Source organism: Coregonus clupeaformis, chromosome 35 (genome assembly GCF_020615455.1).
Source record: "Coregonus clupeaformis isolate EN_2021a chromosome 35, ASM2061545v1, whole genome shotgun sequence".
Taxonomy (NCBI): domain Eukaryota; kingdom Metazoa; phylum Chordata; class Actinopteri; order Salmoniformes; family Salmonidae; genus Coregonus; species Coregonus clupeaformis.
Genome location: NC_059226.1, coordinates 30,824,703 through 30,846,895, shown reverse-complemented (window position 1 = coordinate 30,846,895; position 22,193 = coordinate 30,824,703). Strand labels below are relative to the sequence as shown.

The following is a 22,193-nucleotide window of genomic DNA, read 5'->3' as shown; positions in this document are numbered from 1 at the left end:
ATCTCTTTCTCCTCTCTCACACTGAATCCACACATACATTACCCCCCCCCACACACACACACACACACACACACCGACCCACACACACACACACACACATGCATTTCACATCATTGGTATGCCTACCATTTTGCACACAGCAGTCCATATATACAGTGGGGAAAAAAAGTATTTAGTCAGCCACCAATTGTGCAAGTTCTCCCACTTAAAAAGATGAGAGGCCTGTAATTTTCATCATAGGTACATGTCAACTATGACAGACAAAATGAGAAAAAAAATCCAGAAAATCACATTGTAGGATTTTTAATGAATTTATTTGCAAATTATGGTGGAAAATAAGTATTTGGTCAATAACAAAAGTTTCTCAATACTTTGTTATATACCCTTTGTTGGCAATGACACAGGTCAAACGTTTTCTGTAAGTCTTCACAAGGTTTTCACACACTGTTGCTGGTATTTTGGCCCATTCCTCCATGCAGATCTCCTCTAGAGCAGTGATGTTTTGGGGCTGTCGCTGGGCAACGCGGACTTTCAACTCCCTCCAAAGATTTTCTATGGGGTTGAGATCTGGAGACTGGCTAGGCCACTCCAGGACCTTGAAATGCTTCTTACGAAGCAACTCCTTTGTTGCCCGGGTGGTGTGTTTGGGATCATTGTCATGCTGAAAGACCCAACCACGTTTCATCTTCAATGCCCTTGCTGATGGAAGGAGGTTTTCACTCAAAATCTCACGATACATGGCCCCATTCATTCTTTCCTTTACACGGATCAGTCGTCCTGGTCCCTTTGCAGAAAAACAGCCCCAAAGCATGATGTTTCCACCCCCATGCTTCACAGTAGGTATGGTGTTCTTTGGATGCAACTCAGCATTCTTTGTCCTCCAAACACGACGAGTTGAGTTTTTACCAAAAAGTTCTATTTTGGTTTCATCTGACCATATGACATTCTCCCAATCCTCTTCTGGATCATCCAAATGCACTCTAGCAAACTTCAGACGGGCCTGGACATGTACTGGCTTAAGCAGGGGGACACGTCTGGCACTGCAGGATTTGAGTCCCTGGCGGCGTAGTGTGTTACTGATGGTAGGCTTTGTTACTTTGGTCCCAGCTCTCTGCAGGTCATTCACTAGGTCCCCCCGTGTGGTTCTGGGATTTTTGCTCACCATTCTTGTGATCATTTTGACCCCACGGGGGTGAGATCTTGCGTGGAGCCCCAGATTGAGGGAGATTATCAGTGGTCTTGTATGTCTTCCATTTCCTAATAATTGCTCCCACAGTTGATTTCTTCAAACCAAGCTGCTTACCTATTGCAGATTCAGTCTTCCCCAGCCTGGTGCAGGTCTACAATTGTGTTTCTGGTGTCCTTTGACAGCTCTTTGGTCTTGGCCATAGTGGATTTTGGAGTGTGACTGTTTGAGGTTGTGGACAGGTGTCTTTTATACTGATAACAAGTTCAAACAGGTGCCATTAATACAGGTAACGAGTGGAGGACAGAGGAGCCTCTTAAAGAAGAAGTTACAGGTCTGTGAGAGCCAGAAATCTTGCTTGTTTGTAGGTGACCAAATACTTATTTTCCACCATAATTTGCAAATAAATTCATTAAAAATCCTACAATGTGATTTTCTGGATTTTTTTTCCTCAATTTGTCTGTCATAGTTGACGTGTACCTATGATGAAAATTACAGGCCTCTCTCATCTTTTTAAGTGGGAGAACTTGCACAATTGGTGGCTGACTAAATACTTTTTTTCCCCACTGTAGCATCTCCATGCAGCTCAGTGCTGCTGTATTTCCATGATATTCTCTGCCTCCGCCTTTCTCGTCTCCCATTCATTCCTTTGATAATTAATTAGACACACACACACACACACACACACACACATATTCACACTCTTTTCGGGTGACAGTAATGGTATTACAGGATTACTGTTACTCCCATCCTCTTTAAGTGGCAGCCAGGCACCCATTGGTGGATTTAGGAGGGGAGTCTGATGCGGCGCTTAATCGAACACAAGCATCCACAGTCTGATGTGATAGCTCAAACCTCTGTTAGCAATGACTTATTGACGAGGAGAGAACCATAGCTTCATAAACTGACACACTCCTGTTGTTCTTCAGTGTTGGGAAAATCTGACTGCCAGTTCCTGCTTCAGCCATTTCCTTTATTGTTGTCATGCTAAACACTGAAGCAGAAACAGACTGGCAATACAGGACTGGGAAATGCTGATCGTAACGGCACACGCCCTGTGTGTATAAACAGTCACGAGTCCCATCCGTGTAGTTAACCATCTGTAGAGCACGCTGCCCTGGCTGCTGCCACTCCCAGTCTATGGTGAATAATTCATGGTTCATTATGCTGCTCCCAGACAGGCGTTCTCCAACCAGGGCAGAGTCCACAGCTACTATATGTGTAGAGTAGCCCAAAAGCTACTCTGTGTGGATAGTCTTAAACCGCAGGCATCTTCTCTTACTTGCACCCTTACTTCAATTGGGAAGCTTTTATGAAAGGAGAAGATGAGTGGATTTCAGATCCGTGTTTACTTTGCAGGACAATGGTACACTAGAATGCTGTTTAGACATGGCCTGTATCTGCAGCAGGGTTGGGGTCAATTCCATTTAAATTCTAGTAAATTCAGGAAGTACACTGAAATTCCAATTCTCTTCAATGCTTTTCAGTTAGGACAATTTGGAATTGGAATTTGGTTTACTTTCTGAATTGCCTGGAATTAAAATGGAATTGACCCTAACCCTGATCTGCAGACACAACTCTTGCTTTCATTGGCATTGGCGTTCATTGTCTTTTGTCAAAAAGAAACAGAATATTGCATAGATGCAGTTCTTCCTCTCACCCAGTCCACACAACGGAGTGAGCCAACGTTCTAAACACACTAACTCGGTCTACATCATACCCACTCTCGCCACTCCTCAGAGAAGGACCCCATAGCTGTCCTGCGGATGCCTGTTGAGCAGGCAAAGAGAAAGACCACTCCCATAGCTGGCCACAGTCACTGGTTCGTATGAGTGGCTGGGAAGTATTTCCACCACTATGTGCATGTTAATGTTATACACTGCACTGATGCTTAAAAAACGTGATGAATCAATCCATCCATATGTGGTGACAGTTAGGCACCAGGCTAGACATGTACAGTATACATGGTACATGGGTGCATATGGCTCTGGCTAATTAGACCTAAGACAGGGAAGAGTTGAATGGAGATCAGAAGACAGCTAGCTAGTATTCAATAATGCAGCATTTACATAGCCTATACTCTTACATACAGATCTGACAGCATGTCTGTCTGTCTGTCTATCTAATCTGGTGTCAGAACAATCTGTCCTCCTTTATGTGATGTGGAGTAGTGGTCCCTCATTCAGGAGATGTACAGTGAGGGAAAAAAGTATTTGATCCCCTGCTGATTTTGTACGTTTGCCCACTGACAAAGACATGATCAGTCTATAATTTTAATGTTAGGATTATTTGAACAGTGAGAGACAGAATAACAACAAAAAAATCCAGAAAAAACGCATGTCAAAAATGTTATGAATTGATTTGCATTTTAATGAGGGAAATAAGTATTTGACCCCTCTGCAAAACATGACTTAGTACTTGGTGGCAAAACCCTTGTTGGCAATCACAGAGGTCAGACGTTTCTTGTAGTTGGCCACCAGGTTTGCACACATCTCAGGAGGGATTTTGTTCCACTCCTCTTTGCAGATCTTCTCCAAGTCATTAAGGTTTCGAGGCTGACGTTTGGCAACTCGAACCTTCAGCTCCCCTCCACAGATTTTCTATGAGACTAAGGTCTGGAGACTGGCTAGGCCACTCCAGGACCTTAATGTGCTTCTTCTTGAGCCACTCCTTTGTTGCCTTGGCCGTGTAGGTTTTGGGTCATTGTCATGCTGGAATACCCATCCACAACCCATTTTCAATGCCCTGGCTGAGGGAAGGAGGTTCTCACCCAAGATTTGACGGTACATGGCCCCGTCCATCGTCCCTTTGATGTGGTGAAGTTGTCCTGTCCCCTTAGCAGAAAAACACCCCCAAAGCATAATGTTTCCACCTCCATGTTTGACGGTGGGGATGGTGTTCTTGGGGTCATAGGCAGCATTCCTCCTCCTCCAAACACGGCGAGTTGAGTTGAGGCCAAAGAGCTCGATTTTGGTCTCATCTGACCACAACACTTTCACCCAGTTCTCCTCTGAATCATTCAGATGTTCATTGGCAAACTTCAGATGGCCCTGTATATGTGCTTTCTTGAGCAGGGGGACCTTGCAGGCGCTGCAGGATTTCAGTCCTTCACGGTGTAGTGTGTTACCAATTGTTTTCTTGGTGACTATGGTCCCAGCTGCCTTGAGATCATTGACAAGATCCTCCCGTGTAGTTCTGGGCTGATTCCTCACCGTTCTCATGATTATTGCAACTCCACGAGGTGAGATCTTGCATGGAGCCCCAGGCCGAGGGAGATTGACAGTTCTTTTGTGTTTCTTCTATTTGCGAATCATCGCACCAACTGTTGTCACCTTGTCACCAAGCTGCTTAGCGATGGTCTTGTAGCCCATTCCAGCCTTGTGTAGGTCTACAATCTTGTCCCTGACATCCTTGGAGAGCTCTTTGGTCTTGGCCATGGTGGAGAGTTGGGAATCTGATTGATTGATTGCTTCTGTGGACAGGTGTCTTTTATACAGGGAACAAGCTGAGATTAGGAGCACTCCCTTTAAGAGTGTGCTCCCAATCTCAGCTCGTTACCTGTATATAAGACACCTGGGAGCCAGACATCTTTCTGATTGAGAGGGGGTCAAATACATATTTCCCTCATTAAAATGCAAATCAATTTATAACATTTTTGACATGCGTTTTTCTGGATTTTTTTGTTGTTATTCTGTCTCTCACTGTTCAAATAAACCTACCATTAAAATTATAGACTGATCATTTCTTTGTCAGTGGGCAAATGTACAAAATCAGCAGGGGATCAATTATTATTTTTTGAGTGAGATGGGGCCCTTACCATGTAATAGACAGTCAGATAACAGGGACTAGTTCATTAATTCCCTTTGATCAGCACAGCAGGGACTAGTGCTATGCTGATCAAAGGGAATTAATGAACTAGTCCCTGCTGTGCTGATCAAAGGGAATTAATTAACTAGTCCCTGCTATGCTGATCAAAGGGAATTCATGAAGTAGTCCCTGCTATGCTGATCAAAGGGAATTAATGAACTAGTCCCTGCTATGCTGATCAAAGGGAATCAATGAACTAGTCCCTGCTATGCTGATCAAAGGGAATTAATTAATTTGTCCCTGCTATGCTGATCAAAGGGAATTAATTAACTAGTCCCTGCTATGCTGATCAAAGGGAATTCATGAAGTAGTCCCTGCTATGCTGATCAAAGGGAATTAATGAACTAGTCCCTGCTATGCTGATCAAAGGGAATTAATTAACCAATTAATGAACTAGTCCCTGCTATGCTGATCAAAGGGAATTAATTAATTTGTCCCTGCTATGCTGATCAAAGGGAATTAATGAACTAGTCCCTGCTATGCTGATCAAAGGGAATTAATTAACCAATTAATGAACTAGTCCCTGCTGTGCTGATCAAAGATAATTAATTAACTAGTCCCTGCTATGCTGATCAAAGGGAATTAATTAATTTGTCCCTGCTATGCTGATCAAAGGGAATTAATTAACCAATTAATTAACTCGTCCCTGCTATGCTGATCAAAGGGAATTAATGAACTAGTCCCTGCTATGCTGATCAAAGGGAGTAGAGCTAATGTGGAGCCATAATAAATACAAATACTAGACTACACTGCCAGTCTGATGACATCATCATAAATGGCCCACTACCACAGCCTTGTGTGTCATGCATGCCAGTAGGCAACATCATGGAAATGGTACTGTTGACCTTGTTGTAGTGGTGCCATGTTCCAATCTTATATCATTCTCCCAGAATGCAATTATCTGACTTCACAGATTATTCTAGGGTTAGCCCTGTACCAGAACATTAAAACCCATTAGCCACTTAAACTCTGTTTCATCTAGACAGAGTTGAGATGCTATCTATTTACATCAACAGTACATATCAATTCATCATATGAAGTTACCCCACCCTTATTTTCCTTTCACATCAGAAACAGACACAGAATCCCTCTAGAATAGTCATGGCATTTTCAATTCAAACATTACCATAACATCACAGCAGTATTTTCAATTCAAACATTACCCCAACGTCCCAGCAGCGTTTGAAGAGTGTTAATGTCAGTGTAATTGGTAATATCCCTGTGATGTGCTCCAGCTGTTGCACTGCTCCACGCCAGGCTTAGGCTAAACCTGACAGACTAATGGGAGGATTAGTTTTTTTTGTCACCACTTAAATCGGGCCTATTTACCTTGTCTCAGTGCTGTGTGTCCCCCGCCCCGTTGGCGTCACGCAGCAGTCTAGTGTCTGATGGCTTATTACTGTTGAACCGAGGACACCTAGTGGCAGCTCATTGTCATTACAGGGAGTAGTGTATAGAGAGTCCTACATCTAGCCATATTGGGCTGCTTTTAATTGATGTTGACAATGTGGGCTGGCTGTAGTGGCTATAACAGAGTTGATAACAGACCTACTAGCCACAGTCGTCTCTCTAGAAACACAAGAGTATGAAAGTATTTAATCTCAGTTCAGAGCAGTTCTATTTGTGTGGTCATTGAAGCTTTACCTTCTGTCACATATGGTGTTACTGATGACTCCCATTGGTTAGCCTCTGTGCCTGTGTGTTTCCTTATAAGAACAGCTACTCATTTAACGGCTGACTAGACTTGCGTTGGATAAGACTGACATCATCTGACTGACTGACTGTCTGTCTGATAGACAGATAATCTGACTGACTGTCTGATTGACAGACTGATAATCTGATTGATTGATAATCTGACTGACTGTCTGACAGACTGATAATCTGACTGACTGTCTGTCTGACAGACTGATAATCTGACTGACTGTCTGACAAACTGATAATTTGACTGACTGTCTCTGTCTGACAGACTGATAATCGGACTGACTGTCTGTCTGACAGACTGATAATCGGACTGACTGTCTGTCTGACAGACTGATAATCGGACTGACTGTCTGTCTGACAGACTGATAATCGGACTGACTGTCTGTCTGACAGACTGATAATCTGACTGACTGTCTGTCTGACAGACTGATAATCTGACTGACTGACTCTGTCTGTCTGTCTGTCTGTCTGACAGACTGATAATCTGACTGACTGTCTGTCTGACAGACTGATAATCTGACTGACTGACAGACTGATAATCTGACTGACTGTCTGACTGACAGACTGATAATTTGACTGACTGTCTGACAGACTGATAATTTGACTGACTGTCTGTCTGACAGACTGATAATCTGACTGACTGTCTGACTGACAGACTGATAATTTGACTGACTGTCTGTCTGACAGACTGATAATCTGACTGACTGTCAGACTGACAGACTGATAATCTGACTGATTGTCTGACTGATGTTCTTTCTTCTCTTCTCCTTCAGTCGGCAGGATGGAAGAGCGAGAGTCTGAGCTGAAGAAGGAGTTCAACTCACTCCATCAAAGACACACAGAGGTAAAGAGAGAGGAAGAAGGGAGAAAAGAGGGAACTCTTCCTATATGTACTGTTTTCCTAAGAAATACAATTTCAAGTACCAAAAGTAAAACTAACCTCTCTGTTCTGTCCATTACAGATGATCCATAACTACATGGAGCATGTAGAGAGGATCAAGCTCCACCAGATGAGTGTAGCAGACTCTTCAGACTCAGGAACACTCGGCAGAGTCAGGTAAGCCTTGGTGTTATACAGGTAACTGCCAAAATAATGGAAAAACAGGTGCTTCCACACTGGTCTGTTTCCTGAGTTAATTAAGTAATTAACATCAAATCAAACTTTATTTGTCACATGCGCCGAATACAACAGGTGTAGACCTTACCGTGAAATGCTTACTTACAAGCCCTTAACCAACAAAGCAGTTCAAGAAAGAATTAAGAAAATATTTACCATATAAACTAAAGCAAAAAATTATAAAAAGTAGCACAATAATATAACAATAACGAGGCTATATACAGGGGTTACCGGTACCGAGTCAATGTGCGGGGGTACAGGTTAGTCGAAGTAATTTGTACATGTAGGTAGGGGTAAAGTGACTATACATAGATAATAGACAGCGGGTAGCAGCAGTGTGAAAACAAATGGAGGGTCAATGTAAATAGTCCGGGTGGCCATTTGATTAATTGTTCAGCAGTCTTATGGCTTGGGGGTAGAAGCTGTTAAAGACCCTTTTGGTCCTAGACTTGGCGCTCCGGTACCGCTTGCCGTGCGGTAGCAGAGAGAACAGTCTATGACTTTGGTGACTGGAGTCTTTGACAATTTTTTGGGCTTTCCTCTGACACCGCCTAGTATATACAGTACCAGTCAAAAGTTTGAACACACCTACTCATTCAAGGGTTTTTCTTTATTTTTACTATTTTCTACATTGTAGAATAATAGTGAAGACATCAAAACTATGAAATAACACATTTGGAATCATGTAGTACCCAAAAAAGTGCCCTTTGCCTTGTTGACAGCTTTGCACACTCTTGGCATTCTCTCAACCATCTTCACCTGGAATGCTTTTCCAACAGTCTTGAAGGAGTTCCCACATGCTTAGCACTTGTTGGCTACTTTTCCTTCACTCTGTGGTCCAACTCATCTCAAACCATCTCAATTGGGTTGAGTTCGGGGGATTGTGGAGGTCAGGTCGTCTGATGCAGCACTCCATCACTCTCCTTCTTGGTCAAATAGCCCTTACACAGCCTGGAGGTGTGTTGGGTCATTGTCCTGTTGGGCTCCCGAGTGGCGCAGCGGTCTAAGGCACTGCATCTCAGTGCTTGAGGCGTCACTACAGACCCCCTGGTTCGATTCCAGGCTGTATCACAACCGGCCGTGATTGGGAGTCCCATAGGGCAGCGCACAATTGGCACAGCGTCGTCCGGGTTTGGCCGGTGTAGGCCATCATTGTAAATAAGAATTTGTTCTTAACTGACTTGCCTATAGTTAAATAAAGGTTTTTAAAAAATAATGACAGTCCCACTAAGCCCAAACCAGATGGGATGGCGTATCACTGTAGAATGCTGTGGTAGCTATGCTGGTTAAGTGTGCCTTGAATTCTAAATAAATCACAGACAGTGTCACCAGCAAAGCACCCCCACACCATACCTCCTCCTCCTCCATGCTTTACAGTGGGAACTACACATGCGGAGATCATACGTTCACCCACACCGCGTTTCACAAACACACGGCGGTTGGAACCAAATATCTCCAATTTGGACTCCAGACCGAAGTACAAATTTCCACCTGTCTAATGTCCATTGCTCTTGTTTCTTGGCCCAAGCAGGTCTCTTCTTCTTATTGGTGTCCTTTAGTAGTGGTTTCTTTGCAGCAATTCGACCATGAAGGCCTGATTCACACAGTCCCCTCTGAACAGTTGATGTTGAGATGTGTCTGTGACTTGAACTCTGTGAAGCATTTATTTGGCCTGCAATTTCTGAGGCTGGTAACTCTAATGAATTTATCCTCTGCAGCAGAGGTAACTCTGGGTATTCCATTCCTGTGGCGGTCCTCACGAGAGCCAGTTTCATCATAGCGCTTGATGGTTTTTGCGACTGCACTTGAAGAGACTTTCACATTTCTTGAAATGTTTTGTATTGACTGACCATGTCTTAAAGTAATGATGGACTGTCGTTTCTCTTTGCTTATTTGAGCTGTTCTTGCCATAATTTGGTCTTTTACCAAATAGGGCTATCTTCTGTATACCCCCCGTATCTTGTCACAACACAACTGATTGGCTCAAACGCATTAAGAAAGAAAGAAATTCCACAAATTAACTTTTAACAAGGCACACCTGTTAATTGAAATGCATTCCAGGTGACTACCTCATGAAGCTGGTTGAGAGAATGCCAAGAGTGTGCAAAGTTGTCATCAAGGCAAAGGGTGGCTATTTGAAGAATCTCAAATATAAAATACATTTTGATTTGTTTATTACATTTTTTACGTTTGAGTCATTTAGCAGACGCTCTTATCCAGAGCGATTTACAGTTAGTGAGTGCATACAATGTATTTATTTTTTCATACTGGCCCCCCGTGGGAATCGAACCCACAACCCTGGCATTGCAAACGCCATGCTCTACCAATTGTGCTACACGGGGCCACATCAGTTTATCAGTTTTTGTTGGGTACTACATGATTCCATATGTGATATTTCATAGTTTTGATGTCTTCACTATTATTATATAATGTTAAAAAATAAAGAAAAACCCTTGAATGAGTAGGTGTGTTCAAACTTTTGACTGGTAGTATAGGTCCTGGATGGCAGGAAGCTTGGCCCCAGTGATGTACTGGGCCGTACGCACATCCCATCATGCTTAGGGTCATGTATAAAAATTCTGGGTAGGCATTTATTTTGGCTACAATGGCTATGCCCCATAGGATGACAATGACCCCATCCACAGGGCACGAGTGGTCACTGAATGGTTTGATGAGCGCCTGAGACAAAACACCAAATTATGGAATTTCTCGTGGAAGAATGGTTTCGCATCCCTCCAATAGAGTTCCAGACACTTGTAGAATCTATGCCAAGGTGCAGTGAAGCTGTTCTGGCTTGTGGTGGCCCAACGCCCTATTAAGACACTTTATGTCTATCACTCCAGTGTTAATACTAAATTGTAATTATTTTGCACTATGGCCTATTTATTGCCTTACCTCCATAACCTACTAAATTTGCACACACTGTATATAGATTTTCTATTGTGTTATTGACTGTATGTTTTGTTTATTCCATATGTAACTCTGTGTTGTTGTTGTTTTTATCGCACTGCTTTGCTTTATCTTGGCCAGGTCGCAGTTGTAAATGAGAACTTGTTCTCAACTGGCTTACCTGGTTAAATAAAGGTTAAATAAAAAATAAATAAATAAAATGTTGGTGTTTCCTTTTTTTGGGCAGTTACCTGTAGATGCAAACATTAACATTCCAATAAAACATTTATAAAACTACAGGTAACATTTTTAAAAACTACAACTTCAACATCAGAATAAATGTTGACAGTTAATCAAGACAAATGTAATTCCTATTTAACAAATTCAACATTAGACTCCTAAACTGTCCTAGCGGCAGCAGGGAATCAGGACACAGGGAGTTCTGCAGGTTATTCCAAAAATGGGGGGCATTAAAACTGAAGACGGATTTACCTAATTCGGTGGAGACCTGAGGAATCTTAAAAGAGTTAACCAACCCTGTGAATGGGTTTGGTATCTCATGTTTTTATACTTCATCAACGAAGTTAGGTATGTTGGAAGCTTGTGTCGTAGAGCTTTGTAAACCAAAAGGGAATAGTGAATTGATCTACGGGACTTTAATGGGGACTAGCTAACCTTTTGTTACAGGATGCTGTGATGTGTATTAAAACTGTCACGTGATAAAGCGAACGGCGCTATGGTAGACGGCATCCAAAGGTTTAAGAGGAGTCGATGCTGCATTCTGGTAAATGGTGTCACCATAGTCAAGAACTGGCAGGAAAGTTGACTGTACAATCTGCTTCCTGCTGTTTAGGGAGAGGCAAGATCTATTTCTAAAAAAGAAGCCCTCTTTAAATCTTAGCTTTTTAACTAGCTCATCAGTATGTTTTTTAAACGTTGTCAATACAAATGCCCAGATATTTATAGTGTAGTTAGTGTAGCCAGTCATGCTCAACATGCCCCTCACACTGTATCATCTGACTGACCCTCTTCTGTCTCTAGGAAAGAGCGTCCCGTGTCTCTGGGCGTCTTCCCCATGTCAGGAGGGGGATCAGTTGTGACCCCTGACCTCCAGGCCAGGTCTGAGACGTCGGGCGCAGAGGCCTGGATGTTCAACAACCTGGAACATCCGCGCTCCAACGCCAGCCTCAAGGTGGGAAATGGGGATGGCTCGATAACAGATACACCGAGATTTGATTGGCACAGCCTAGAAAACAAGGGTGGAAATGCTACTGTCTATTCTAATGATCAGATACATTTGAATAATCCTGAGTCTGTTTATTTCTGCCTGGGTGAGGCTATAGGGCCCTGTTCAAATACATTTGAAATGCCGCTTTCTGCAGGAAGGGGGTGCTTTGGACTAATCATGCACAGTGTGAGAGAGCAAGGGTGCACCTCAATAGTCTAAAGTGGCTGCCTCCCATTGTCTCCTCCCCCTCATGTGCTTAGAGCACAGGGCTTTGGACTAGACACGCTTAGCATGCCTAATGAAGAGGGCTCTGAGAGGGGAGAGAGTCGGCACCCTTCTGCGATGTCTTATAAAAGGATCTGACAGGGGCTTCTGTGTATTCATACAACCGCCCTCCCCCTCCTCCTCAGTAAATATGCAAATTAAACCCCAGACCAACTATTCAGAGCATGTTTCAGAGAGGGACAACTTCATGAATATTCATAACTTAGCAGGATAGAATGCTCCTTATTTACACTGTTAGGTGTCTGTCAGATGGTAACTTAATGACATCATCACTCTCTGGCGCTGGATGGGATTCTCAGCAGAATACCAAATGCCGTCACGCTCCCCCACAGACCCACAGTCACAAAGACTTACAGTGTGTTATTGTACTGTCCTGAAAGGGGCTTTGCAGTTCCCTTACATAAGCGGTAGGAATAAGCATCACCACTTTGAATATTACTGCATGGAGTCTGTATAAATATCTAGTTTTCTCTTCAGTGATGGTAAAATATCCTAAAGGTGCTTGTGTTATTTCGGCTGCTGCTCTGCTTAGTTTCGAAGTGGGGCATCGTCTCCGTGACGAGGGGTAGATGGTCTGTACCGTGGTACATTCTGGGAGGGAGGCTGCTGTGTGGCACCCAATCGCTGGGGAAGAGGGAGCACAGGTGATGGGATGTTTTGACTCTTTGTAAATGAGTAGTTGTATTGATTGTCAAAATGTACTACTACATCACATTTTATGGTATGGCCTACCTAAAAATAGCTTTTTCTTTATGGAATCTATTGTTGATCTGTAAGTGTAATGACAGTGGTATCTCTTATAGACCGCAGTGGTTTTCTTTATATAGGCTCACAGCGCTCAGTCTTTATATAGGCTCACAGCGCTCAGTCTTTATATAGGCTAACAGCGCTCAGTCTTTATATAGGCTCACAGCGCTCAGTCTTTATATAGGCTCACAGCGCTCAGTCTTTATATAGGCTCACAGCGCTCAGTCTTTATATAGGCTCACAGCGCTCAGTCTTTATATAGGCTCACAGCGCTCAGTCTTTATATAGGCTAACAGCGCTCAGTCTTTATATAGGCTAACAGTGCTCAGTCCCAGCGGTCAAAGCTGGTTGAAATGATGTCATTAGAACCAGTTGCCTGCTGGGGGTTATGTGCAAAACCCATGTTGACATGACCATAGTTTTCCAACATTTACATGTATTCTATGCAGATGAACTGCTCTGACTTAATTAACTAATGCCATCGGTCACTCACTACTATTGATTGTGCACTGCTCTCTCATCCAGCTGTGTCAATTCAAACAGCAAACATATGTCTCACAAGGCAGCCATGAACCAAATGCTGTGTGCCATTTGAACCAGATTACCACTGCTTCTGATGCTTGGACTGTTAGAATAGTATCAGAATCATTCACTGCAGTATCCTGTCTCTTACCCATACAGAATAACCTAAATAAGGGAGATTGCAGCCACCAATGAAAGATGTGAAAGAAGTGATTTAGAGAGAAGTTTGGAATTCGAGTGTGTTCAGGGTTTCTGGGTTCTCCCATAAATAAGGGTGACCTCCATAAGTGTTCAACCCCAATAATCAGTATGTGAGTAATTCAAACCGTAAACTTCATTGACACAATAATACTCTGTGAGTAATCAACCCTCTGAATATGTAAGTAGGGTTCTTCTGTATGGTTCAGTGACTGGACTTCAAAGGCTTCAGTCAGCTGTGGTGAGATGGTAGTCACTGGGCTAGTCAGTCACCTCAAGACCTCCGACATGTTGAATATAATAACCTTGACTTTCAGCCAGCCATCACCAGCTGTGAGCAATGCAGACCGACACGAGCACATACACACACACACACACACACACACACACACACGCGCACACACACAAGCTTGGCTGTGTGTGTTGCCTCAGTGCTTCTGCAGAAATGCGCTTCTTCATTGTAACTCTCTTCCCAAGCAGTTGGATGCAGACGACCCCCCAAAGAAAAGGGAGGGTTACAGTACGCTGCAGATCACTTGGGGGAATTCACTCACAGACGACTGCAAGGTAGTTGGATCTGTGGTGGTGGATTGGAAAACAGCAACTGCAACCCGCTTGCACATGCCATGGAGCCATGTTGTGTGTGTGTGTAGGCTTTAGTAGTTGTCTTCAGTTTGCCGTTTCATTTTTTCAGAACAAGCAGCATCTCTTCGCGCATTATTCAATGACCCTCACTTCACAGACCTCCTGAGGCCAATGCAACCATGTCAGGTTTCCCTTTTAATCATAGATAGATCCTCCTCAATGAGCTAAAGGAACAGTAAATTATCATCTCCATTTAGTTTCCCCCCTAAAATGAGCTGTTTTGATCAGTCAGTGGTCTGTAGAGTGGGGAAGGCGTGGTTGCATTCAGCTTCTATGTTGTTGTGTTTCATTTTGCCAAACTGCATGGAACTAGCTGTACTTCTTTCACACGCTGTTGCTGTCCTAGCTCCGGTTCATTTTTTTCAAGTGAACTTGGAAGCAAATTGTGTCTCACAGTATGTTATCTCACAGTTTTAGCATGTATGACACTCTTCGTAGTTATATAACCCTCTTCGTAGTTATAGCACTCTTTGTAGTTTTGCACAGTAGAACTAGACTCTCTGTAGTTTTACACAGTAGAACTACACTCTCTGTAGTTTTATATCTTATTGTACTCTATGTAGATTTAACATTGTAGATTAGATTACTTATTATTGTATTGTCATTCATAGTGAATCTTGTGTTTATTTCTATTATGAGTTGTCCTTTGAGTTGTGTGTGTGTTCAGTGTTCAGTGTTGTTGTCTCTCAGTGAAGGAATGGCACTCCCTGCTGGGTTCATGACTGGTTTATGTTCTGTGTTGACCTCTGACCTCTTGTGAAGTCCATGTGAACCCTGTGATCTGATGTGAATGAGTGTGTTTTAGCTGCCTGTTGACTGTTTCTTCTATGTGTCTACCCTTCCTTGTCCCAGTCAATGTCTTCCTGGTCCTGAGCTCAAACTACAGCAAATAGATCATCAACGATCAAATTCATATTTGGTTATTGTACAGAATAATAGATGCCAATTTTAGTTTTTTAAAGCTTCTCCCAATTAAAAAGTCTTAACTTCAAAGAAATCCCTTTAAGAAATGTTATATATTAAAATGAAAGATCTTCATTCTCTTTTACCATAACAATATTGTCACTCTACCATCATAATAGAATCAATTTTTTATGGAAGTTGATGGGAGTCACAGGCGATGGGTTTCTGTCTGTACTACTTGTGTTCTCAATGTCTGTAACTAGTGCTTGTTTAGTTTTGTCCCCAGCTCCAGTGTGATTGCTTTAAGCCAGGCTGAGCTGTGGTGTTGTGGTGTCTCCCCTGTCTGACCAGTTACCATGGTGACCGCCCTGTGTTCCTTAGTCCCTGTCCTGTCTCTACTGTACCTAGCACTAGAGACAGGAGTTTTTCCTCCACACATGACAAGGAAAAACTCTGAGCCCTAGTTCAGGAAAATGTTTTCCCTTAATGGGTCAAGGTCAGGGTTAGGGTTAACCTTTGACTCTTGACCTCTCTATGACCTGTATGATGACCCCATCGGTTGTGGTTGCAGGATGAGCTGTCGGACCTTGGCTCAAAGTCGGTCACGCCCATGTCCACCACAGCATTGGACGTCGCCATGGAAGGGGAGGGGCCAAACAGTAAGAGCATGGAGGTGCTGGCGGCGCCGGGGAACAGGTCGATATCAGTGGGTATGAGATGTTACTCACGATACCGCAACTAAGTCCTCACGACATGTATTACAGTGGTAGATGGCAGAGAGATCTGTTTGTCTTTCTATCCGTTCTTGATTATCTAATAGCACATAATTAAGTTATATTTGATTTGATTCTATTCTATTCTATATTATATGTGTCCTGTAGGTTTGCCAGAGAACGAGGATAGCTCAGAGGTGCAGGATATCATTGAGTCCACCCCTGAACTGGACATGGACCTCAGTGGATACAAAGCATCCAGGTAACCCCTACAAAACCATAACCATGTAGAGTCAACTTGGGATAAATCCCGTCTTTCATTGACAAATTGAGACTACAATTTAGACCTTGAAATAAGTTGGGTATTACTCCTGTACAATCTGCTAAAGCTATTGTAATGTGTTAGCTAGTGCTAACGGCTAAATGCTAACTGCTAATTCCTCCACTATGCAGCACCCCGACCAAAGGAGGCATTGGCATTGAGAACATGGCGTTTGACCGCAACACAGACTCTCTGTTTGCGGAGCTGTCGTCTGCAGGCATAGGGGACGTCATCGGAGACGTGGACGAGGGGGCGGACCTGCTGGGTAAGAGAGGGAAGGAATCCTTTCCATAGCAGCAAAACACCTCCAAGGATGTGTAGCCTTTAGCATTGTAGTAACATTGTAGTAATAACACTGTAATAACTTTATGGTAATGACATATAACACCTTTAACAATCTGTTGCTATTAGCATTTTAGTAATGTTGTAGTAACATTGTAGTAATGCTATGATAATGAATTACAACACATACAAGGATCCGTTTCTATGTAAGCTATACTGTAATAAGTAAATGACAACTAACACCTTCAAGGAACAGCATCATTTTTTGGAAGATTTATCTATTTTAAAAAAAATAACATATGAACTGTGTGACACTGTCAACTACAAAGTTCAACCATTGGATTCATTTAAAAATGTATCTTTGGAATGTCTCTTCACAGATTAAGTTAAAATAGTTTGGGGATGACTTGTGTCAACCCCTTGTGAGTGTCTGAGTGTGTTGTTTACCCAGGTGACCGCCATATGTTGTTCCTGCTCCTGTGTTCAATGCGTGCTAACTCATGAATTACTATAGTAGCAGGCCACTGAGTTAGACAATAAGCGGACACTATTTTACTACATTCAGCTGACTTATACACACTGGCTGTTGCACTGAAGTAAAATAACCATTGCTGTTAGGTAAAAACAAAGCTAAACTGGATTTAGAAATTCTGCTTGTATAAGTTAAAAGTCATTCTCTGCTGTTAGCTCCATCAGTGTCTAACCCGCCTCTCTCTCTCCTCGTTGGGTCCTCTCCTCTGGCTTTTGTCCCTAACCCCAGTGGAGTACTCTGGTGTGTATTATGACCTCAAAGCCTCTCCTTCGCTCCTTCTCCTTCGTTATTTCTCCTCCGATACCTCTCTATGCCCTCAGAGAAAACTCTATTCCAGGGATGGGTAACTGCAGTTGTGTGTGCAGGGTTTTGCTCCACCCTAACACACCTGACCTAATTAAACCAAACATGGTCTATATTGGAAAGCCATGGCTAGTTTATTAGCCTTTGTGAATCTGGTGTGTTTTAATGCTGGGCTGGAACAAAAGCCTGCCTGTATACGCTGTGGCCCTTCAGGACCAGTTGCCCATCCCTGCTCTACATTCGGCCTCTCACCCCCTCATATCTACAGCTCATAGCTCTACTACTACTGCCTTGACCTGCATTTGACCCCCGCAGCTTCTCGCTAGTATTACAGTGGCAACAAAAGTTGATCACAAGATGAAACCGGACATATGAAAGCTGTTAGAAGGGCTAAATATATTTGCCAAATTTTTGTTCTTCATATATTTGCTTTGGTTATACTGATGTCTTTCTAAAATGCGCCATAAGCATAAAGAATAACTCATCGTACAGCTTTAATAACAAATTTTTTACTTTTTGTTTTTATGGCTTCTCTAGCTGTCCCAACTGTCTCTCTAACCCTAGAACTGTAACTCATTCCTTCCACCATTAGCCTGTTAGGAGTACCCTAGCTCTCATTCCTCTGTTGTGTTTCTCATACATACCTCATGTCTCACTCTCTCCACCTCTCTCTCGTTCTCTTGCTTGACTTGGATTGCATGGTTTTCTCAGAACTTAGCTTGCTTGGTAAGACCTCACCCGCTCGCTCCATCCTACTCTGTTGCGACTTGTAACATGTTCTGTAACATGTAACATGTTCTGTGTGGTGGCTGTTGGGGTTGTCCCTGTTTTGTATTTCTTGGAAATATTTCACTATGAGATATTTAACACCCTGAATTGACTGATTCTTTATTATATCTATATGAATATTTAAGTCACTCAATCTGACTGTTTCATCCATTGCAGTAAATGCACCTCCATTATTATTGATTTATTTTGGATAAAGATTTTTTAAAACATAGTTGATTATGAACTATGTGATACATAAGAGAACCTATCCAGGCCTTATATACATGCTATTCTATATACTCCAGTTGTATGAACACAAACCAGAAAATGTAGTTATTTCTCCCCCCCGCTGGTGTTGGTCCTTGTTTACAGGTATGGGCCGTGAGGTTGAGAACCTGATCACGGAGAACACACAACTAATGGAGACAAAGTAAGAACCACACACTGGACTCACTCAACTCTGTGGTGTATTTTGAGATTCATGTAGCTTGGTGTAGTTTTAGATTTATTTGACATATATACTGAACAAAAATATAAACCTAACATGCAACAATTTCAAAGATTTTACTGAGTTACAGTTCATATACGGAAGTCTGTCAATTGAAATAAATGCATTAGGCCCTAATCTATGGATTTCACATGACTGGGAATACAGATTTGCATCTGTTGATCACAGATACCTTAAAAAAAAAAAGTAGCGGCGTGGATCAGAGAACAAGTCAGTATCTGATTTGACACCATTTGCCTCATGCAACGTGACATCTCCTTCGTATATAATTGATCAGGCTGTTGATTGTACCTGTGGAATGTTGTCCCACTCCTCTTCAATGGTTGTGGGAAGTTGCTGGATATTGGCGGGAACTGGAACACGCTGTTGTACACAACCATCTAGAGCATCCCAAACATGCTTAAGGGTGACATGTCTGGTGAGTATGCAGGCCATGGAAGAACTGGGACATTTTCAGCTTCCAGGAATTGTGTACAGATCCTTGCGACATGGGGCCGTGCATTATCATGCTGAAACATGAGGTGATGGCGGCGGATGAATGGCACGACAATAGGCCTCAGTATCTCATCACGGTATCTCTGTGCATTCAAATTGCCATCGATAAAATGCAATTGTGTTCGTTGTCCGTAACTTATGTCTGCCCATACCATAACCCCACCGCCACCAAGGGGAACTCTGTTCACAATGTTGACATCAATTTGAGAGAATTAAGCTTTTTGTTTCTGGGATCTTTTATTTCAGCTCATGAAACATGGGACCAATACTTTACATGTTGCGTTTATATTTTTGTTCAATGTATATCCCCCAAAGTTATTCAAATGTTATCAGTCTTTTAAACTGGTCTAAAGTCTATTCCATATGTGAATAGCTTTGTAGATCCTACTATTGCGCACTATATAAGCACAACATAACACACATTTTGCATACATCTGTAAGGTGTCTCATTCATTCCTTTCCCCCCTTGTTTCCTGTAGGAACGCTCTGAATGTGGTGAAGAATGACCTGATAGCACGGGTGGATGAGCTGTCGTGTGAGAAGGAAGTGTTGCAGGGGGAACTAGACGCCGTGACACAGACCAGGAGAAACCTGGAGGAGAAGAACAGAGAGCTGGAGGAGGAGCTCAAGAAGTGGGTCAACAACTTCCACACACTACACACAACTGACAACAGCAACACAACATATTAATATGGACACCCAATTATAACATTATTTTTAGGGAAATCCCCAAGAGTAAACTGTCAACATGAACACATGGCATAACATATTGTTAATGAACCTGATTGAACCAATTATTGTGTTTTTCCAGAGTGCGTTTGGAGATGGAGGAGGTGAAAGGGAAGACAAATGAGGAGGAGGATGTGAGTATCTCACCATATGTAGAACATTGTCCTGTATAATATGACTGGACCTCTTCATGTCCTATAGTGGTGCCCTTTTCTATATTGTAATCCCTTTTAAATGTATATTTTTATCATATTGCTGCAAAATGTACTTTCCTTAACATTCAGATTGTTACTGTGATTGGCATGTCTGACCACTACAAAACACCCTCTCTCTCTGGTGTTCCAGAGTGACGTTCCTACAGCCCAGAGGAAGAGGTTCACCAGGGTAGAGATGGCTAGAGTCCTCATGGAGAGGAACCAGTACAAGGAGAGACTGATGGAATTACAGGAGGCTGTTAGGTGGACAGAGATGATCAGGTGAGGAGGAGAGGAGGAGTAGGAGAGGAGAGGAGTGGGGAGGGGGAAGAAGAGAAGAGGAGAGGACAGAACACGAGAGGATGGAAAGAAGGAGAGGAGAGAGTAGGATTGAAGGGAATAGAATAGACCCAGCATACAATGCAATCCCTCAGCTAGCCATGTCTTTTTAAACAATATGGCCAATTAGACTATTCGGTCAATTATGTCTGCACATTTTCCACTAAACTTTCCTCTTAATCTGAATGCTAGACTTGAAACTAGGCCACTGCCATACACTTGAGTCAGTGGCGGTCGGTGCCGTTTTAAGATCAGGGAGGGCAATTTTTTTTAATGAGCATGGCCTTATTTCTATTACATCATATTGGATGACTGTCATTCATATTCCATTCATCCAGCTCAATGTAACATCGATAGGTTTAGGCTACTACATGATACTAACATTTTCCCTGTACCCATCATGAGGTTGCTACAACCTAGCCTATGAATGAAAGTGCACAGGTCGAGAGCAAAATTAGAGTAATCAAGGTGACAGACAGTGACACATTCAATACCGTCTTGCACACTCTTGTCTGCATCTAGCTGATCTAGGGTGTAATCATTAGTGCAAACAGTTGCAAACAATAGTTTCTATTTGACAAATTCTGGTATGGTTATCCCCGTTTTGTTCTGTTTGCTTCCGTTAAAGATTTTTTTCAACAGAATCGGCGGAATGAATACACCCCTGATCACCCTCAAACACAATTCACTTTCATAGCAGTCCCATACAAACAGCATGATCACTTTGCTCGTTGTATAATTCCTTCTCGCATCTACACGCTCTGATTGATGGATCGGGCGCCGCTTGTAATAGACTTGAGCCCTCGTCTCCACATTTCAGCACCACAGCCACCTTTCATCTACTAGGCTACTGTATTGTGGTCGCAGTATTGACAACAGAAATGCTACGGTAATTTAAATAAATCAATAAAGTAGTTCAAAAAAAGATAGCCTACCTTTGGCTGGCTGTCATGTTCCGGTAGGCCTAAATTAGTTTATGATTAATTTTTCAACCATGATTATTATCCAAGAGAGTAGGTCAATTTATGGCCACCAATTTAGCTCCAGACTGCGCATGCATTGCATGATCAATGTTGCAAATTTGAAGTGTAAGCCATCGACCATACATACGTTTCGCATATGTGGATGCTCAAAATATAGATGTATTTTTTCTAGAATCAGATACCTATATGAAGGACTAGGCAGGTCCATCTTAATTCAGCTGTTAGACAATGGACTATGGATTTCATAAAAAATATTCCTCCTTTTCACAGTTATTTCTATGGCCTCTGCTATAGTAATATGCTGCAGTTGCTTGACTGGTTCCCAGAGTGATGTCAATGTCCATTGTTGCAGAACGCCAAACGTCCAGAATGTTCAAAAGTACTTTGCAAACTGTTGGTTTAAAATTCATATTTTTTAGTTTTGGGGGGATCAAATATTAATAAATAGAATGAAACATAATACTATGTTGCCTGGTGAAGTGTTTCCCTTGTTTCATATACACTCTTTAAGCTCCACTCTGAGACTTTACTGAAATCATCCTTCTGCTCTGTCCTTGGTCTACAGTGAGGGAAAAAAGTATTTGATCCCCTGCTGATTTTGTACGTTTGCCCACTGACAAAGACATGATCAGTCTATAATTTGAATGGTAGGTTTATGTGAACAGTGAGAGACAGAATAACAACAAAAAAATCCAGAAGAACTCATGTCAAAAATATTATAAATTGATTTGCATTTT

General features: G+C 42.4%; 1 protein-coding gene across 7 annotated transcripts in view; it reads left to right on the top strand.

Moving 5' to 3' along the window:
- Positions 1-22,193, top strand: part of LOC121551402 (C-Jun-amino-terminal kinase-interacting protein 4) — a 44,208-nt gene that overhangs the window by 10,025 nt on the left and 11,990 nt on the right. For 2 of the 7 annotated variants that reach the window (XM_041864038.2, XM_041864033.2), the window contains exons 3-15: positions 7,528-7,598; positions 7,717-7,811; positions 11,802-11,952; positions 14,221-14,307; positions 15,860-15,998; positions 16,170-16,263; positions 16,455-16,588; positions 17,366-17,377; positions 18,152-18,166; positions 18,581-18,638; positions 19,691-19,843; positions 20,023-20,074; positions 20,286-20,416. In XM_041864038.2, the coding sequence (XP_041719972.2) occupies positions 7,528-7,598; positions 7,717-7,811; positions 11,802-11,952; positions 14,221-14,307; positions 15,860-15,998; positions 16,170-16,263; positions 16,455-16,588; positions 17,366-17,377; positions 18,152-18,166; positions 18,581-18,638; positions 19,691-19,843; positions 20,023-20,074; positions 20,286-20,416 (1,192 nt within the window). The remainder of the gene's footprint in view (positions 1-7,527; positions 7,599-7,716; positions 7,812-11,801; positions 11,953-14,220; positions 14,308-15,859; positions 15,999-16,169; positions 16,264-16,454; positions 16,589-17,365; positions 17,378-18,151; positions 18,167-18,580; positions 18,639-19,690; positions 19,844-20,022; positions 20,075-20,285; positions 20,417-22,193) is intronic. The other 5 variants (XM_041864039.2, XM_041864034.2, XM_041864035.2 and 2 more) reach the window with 5 other exon arrangements.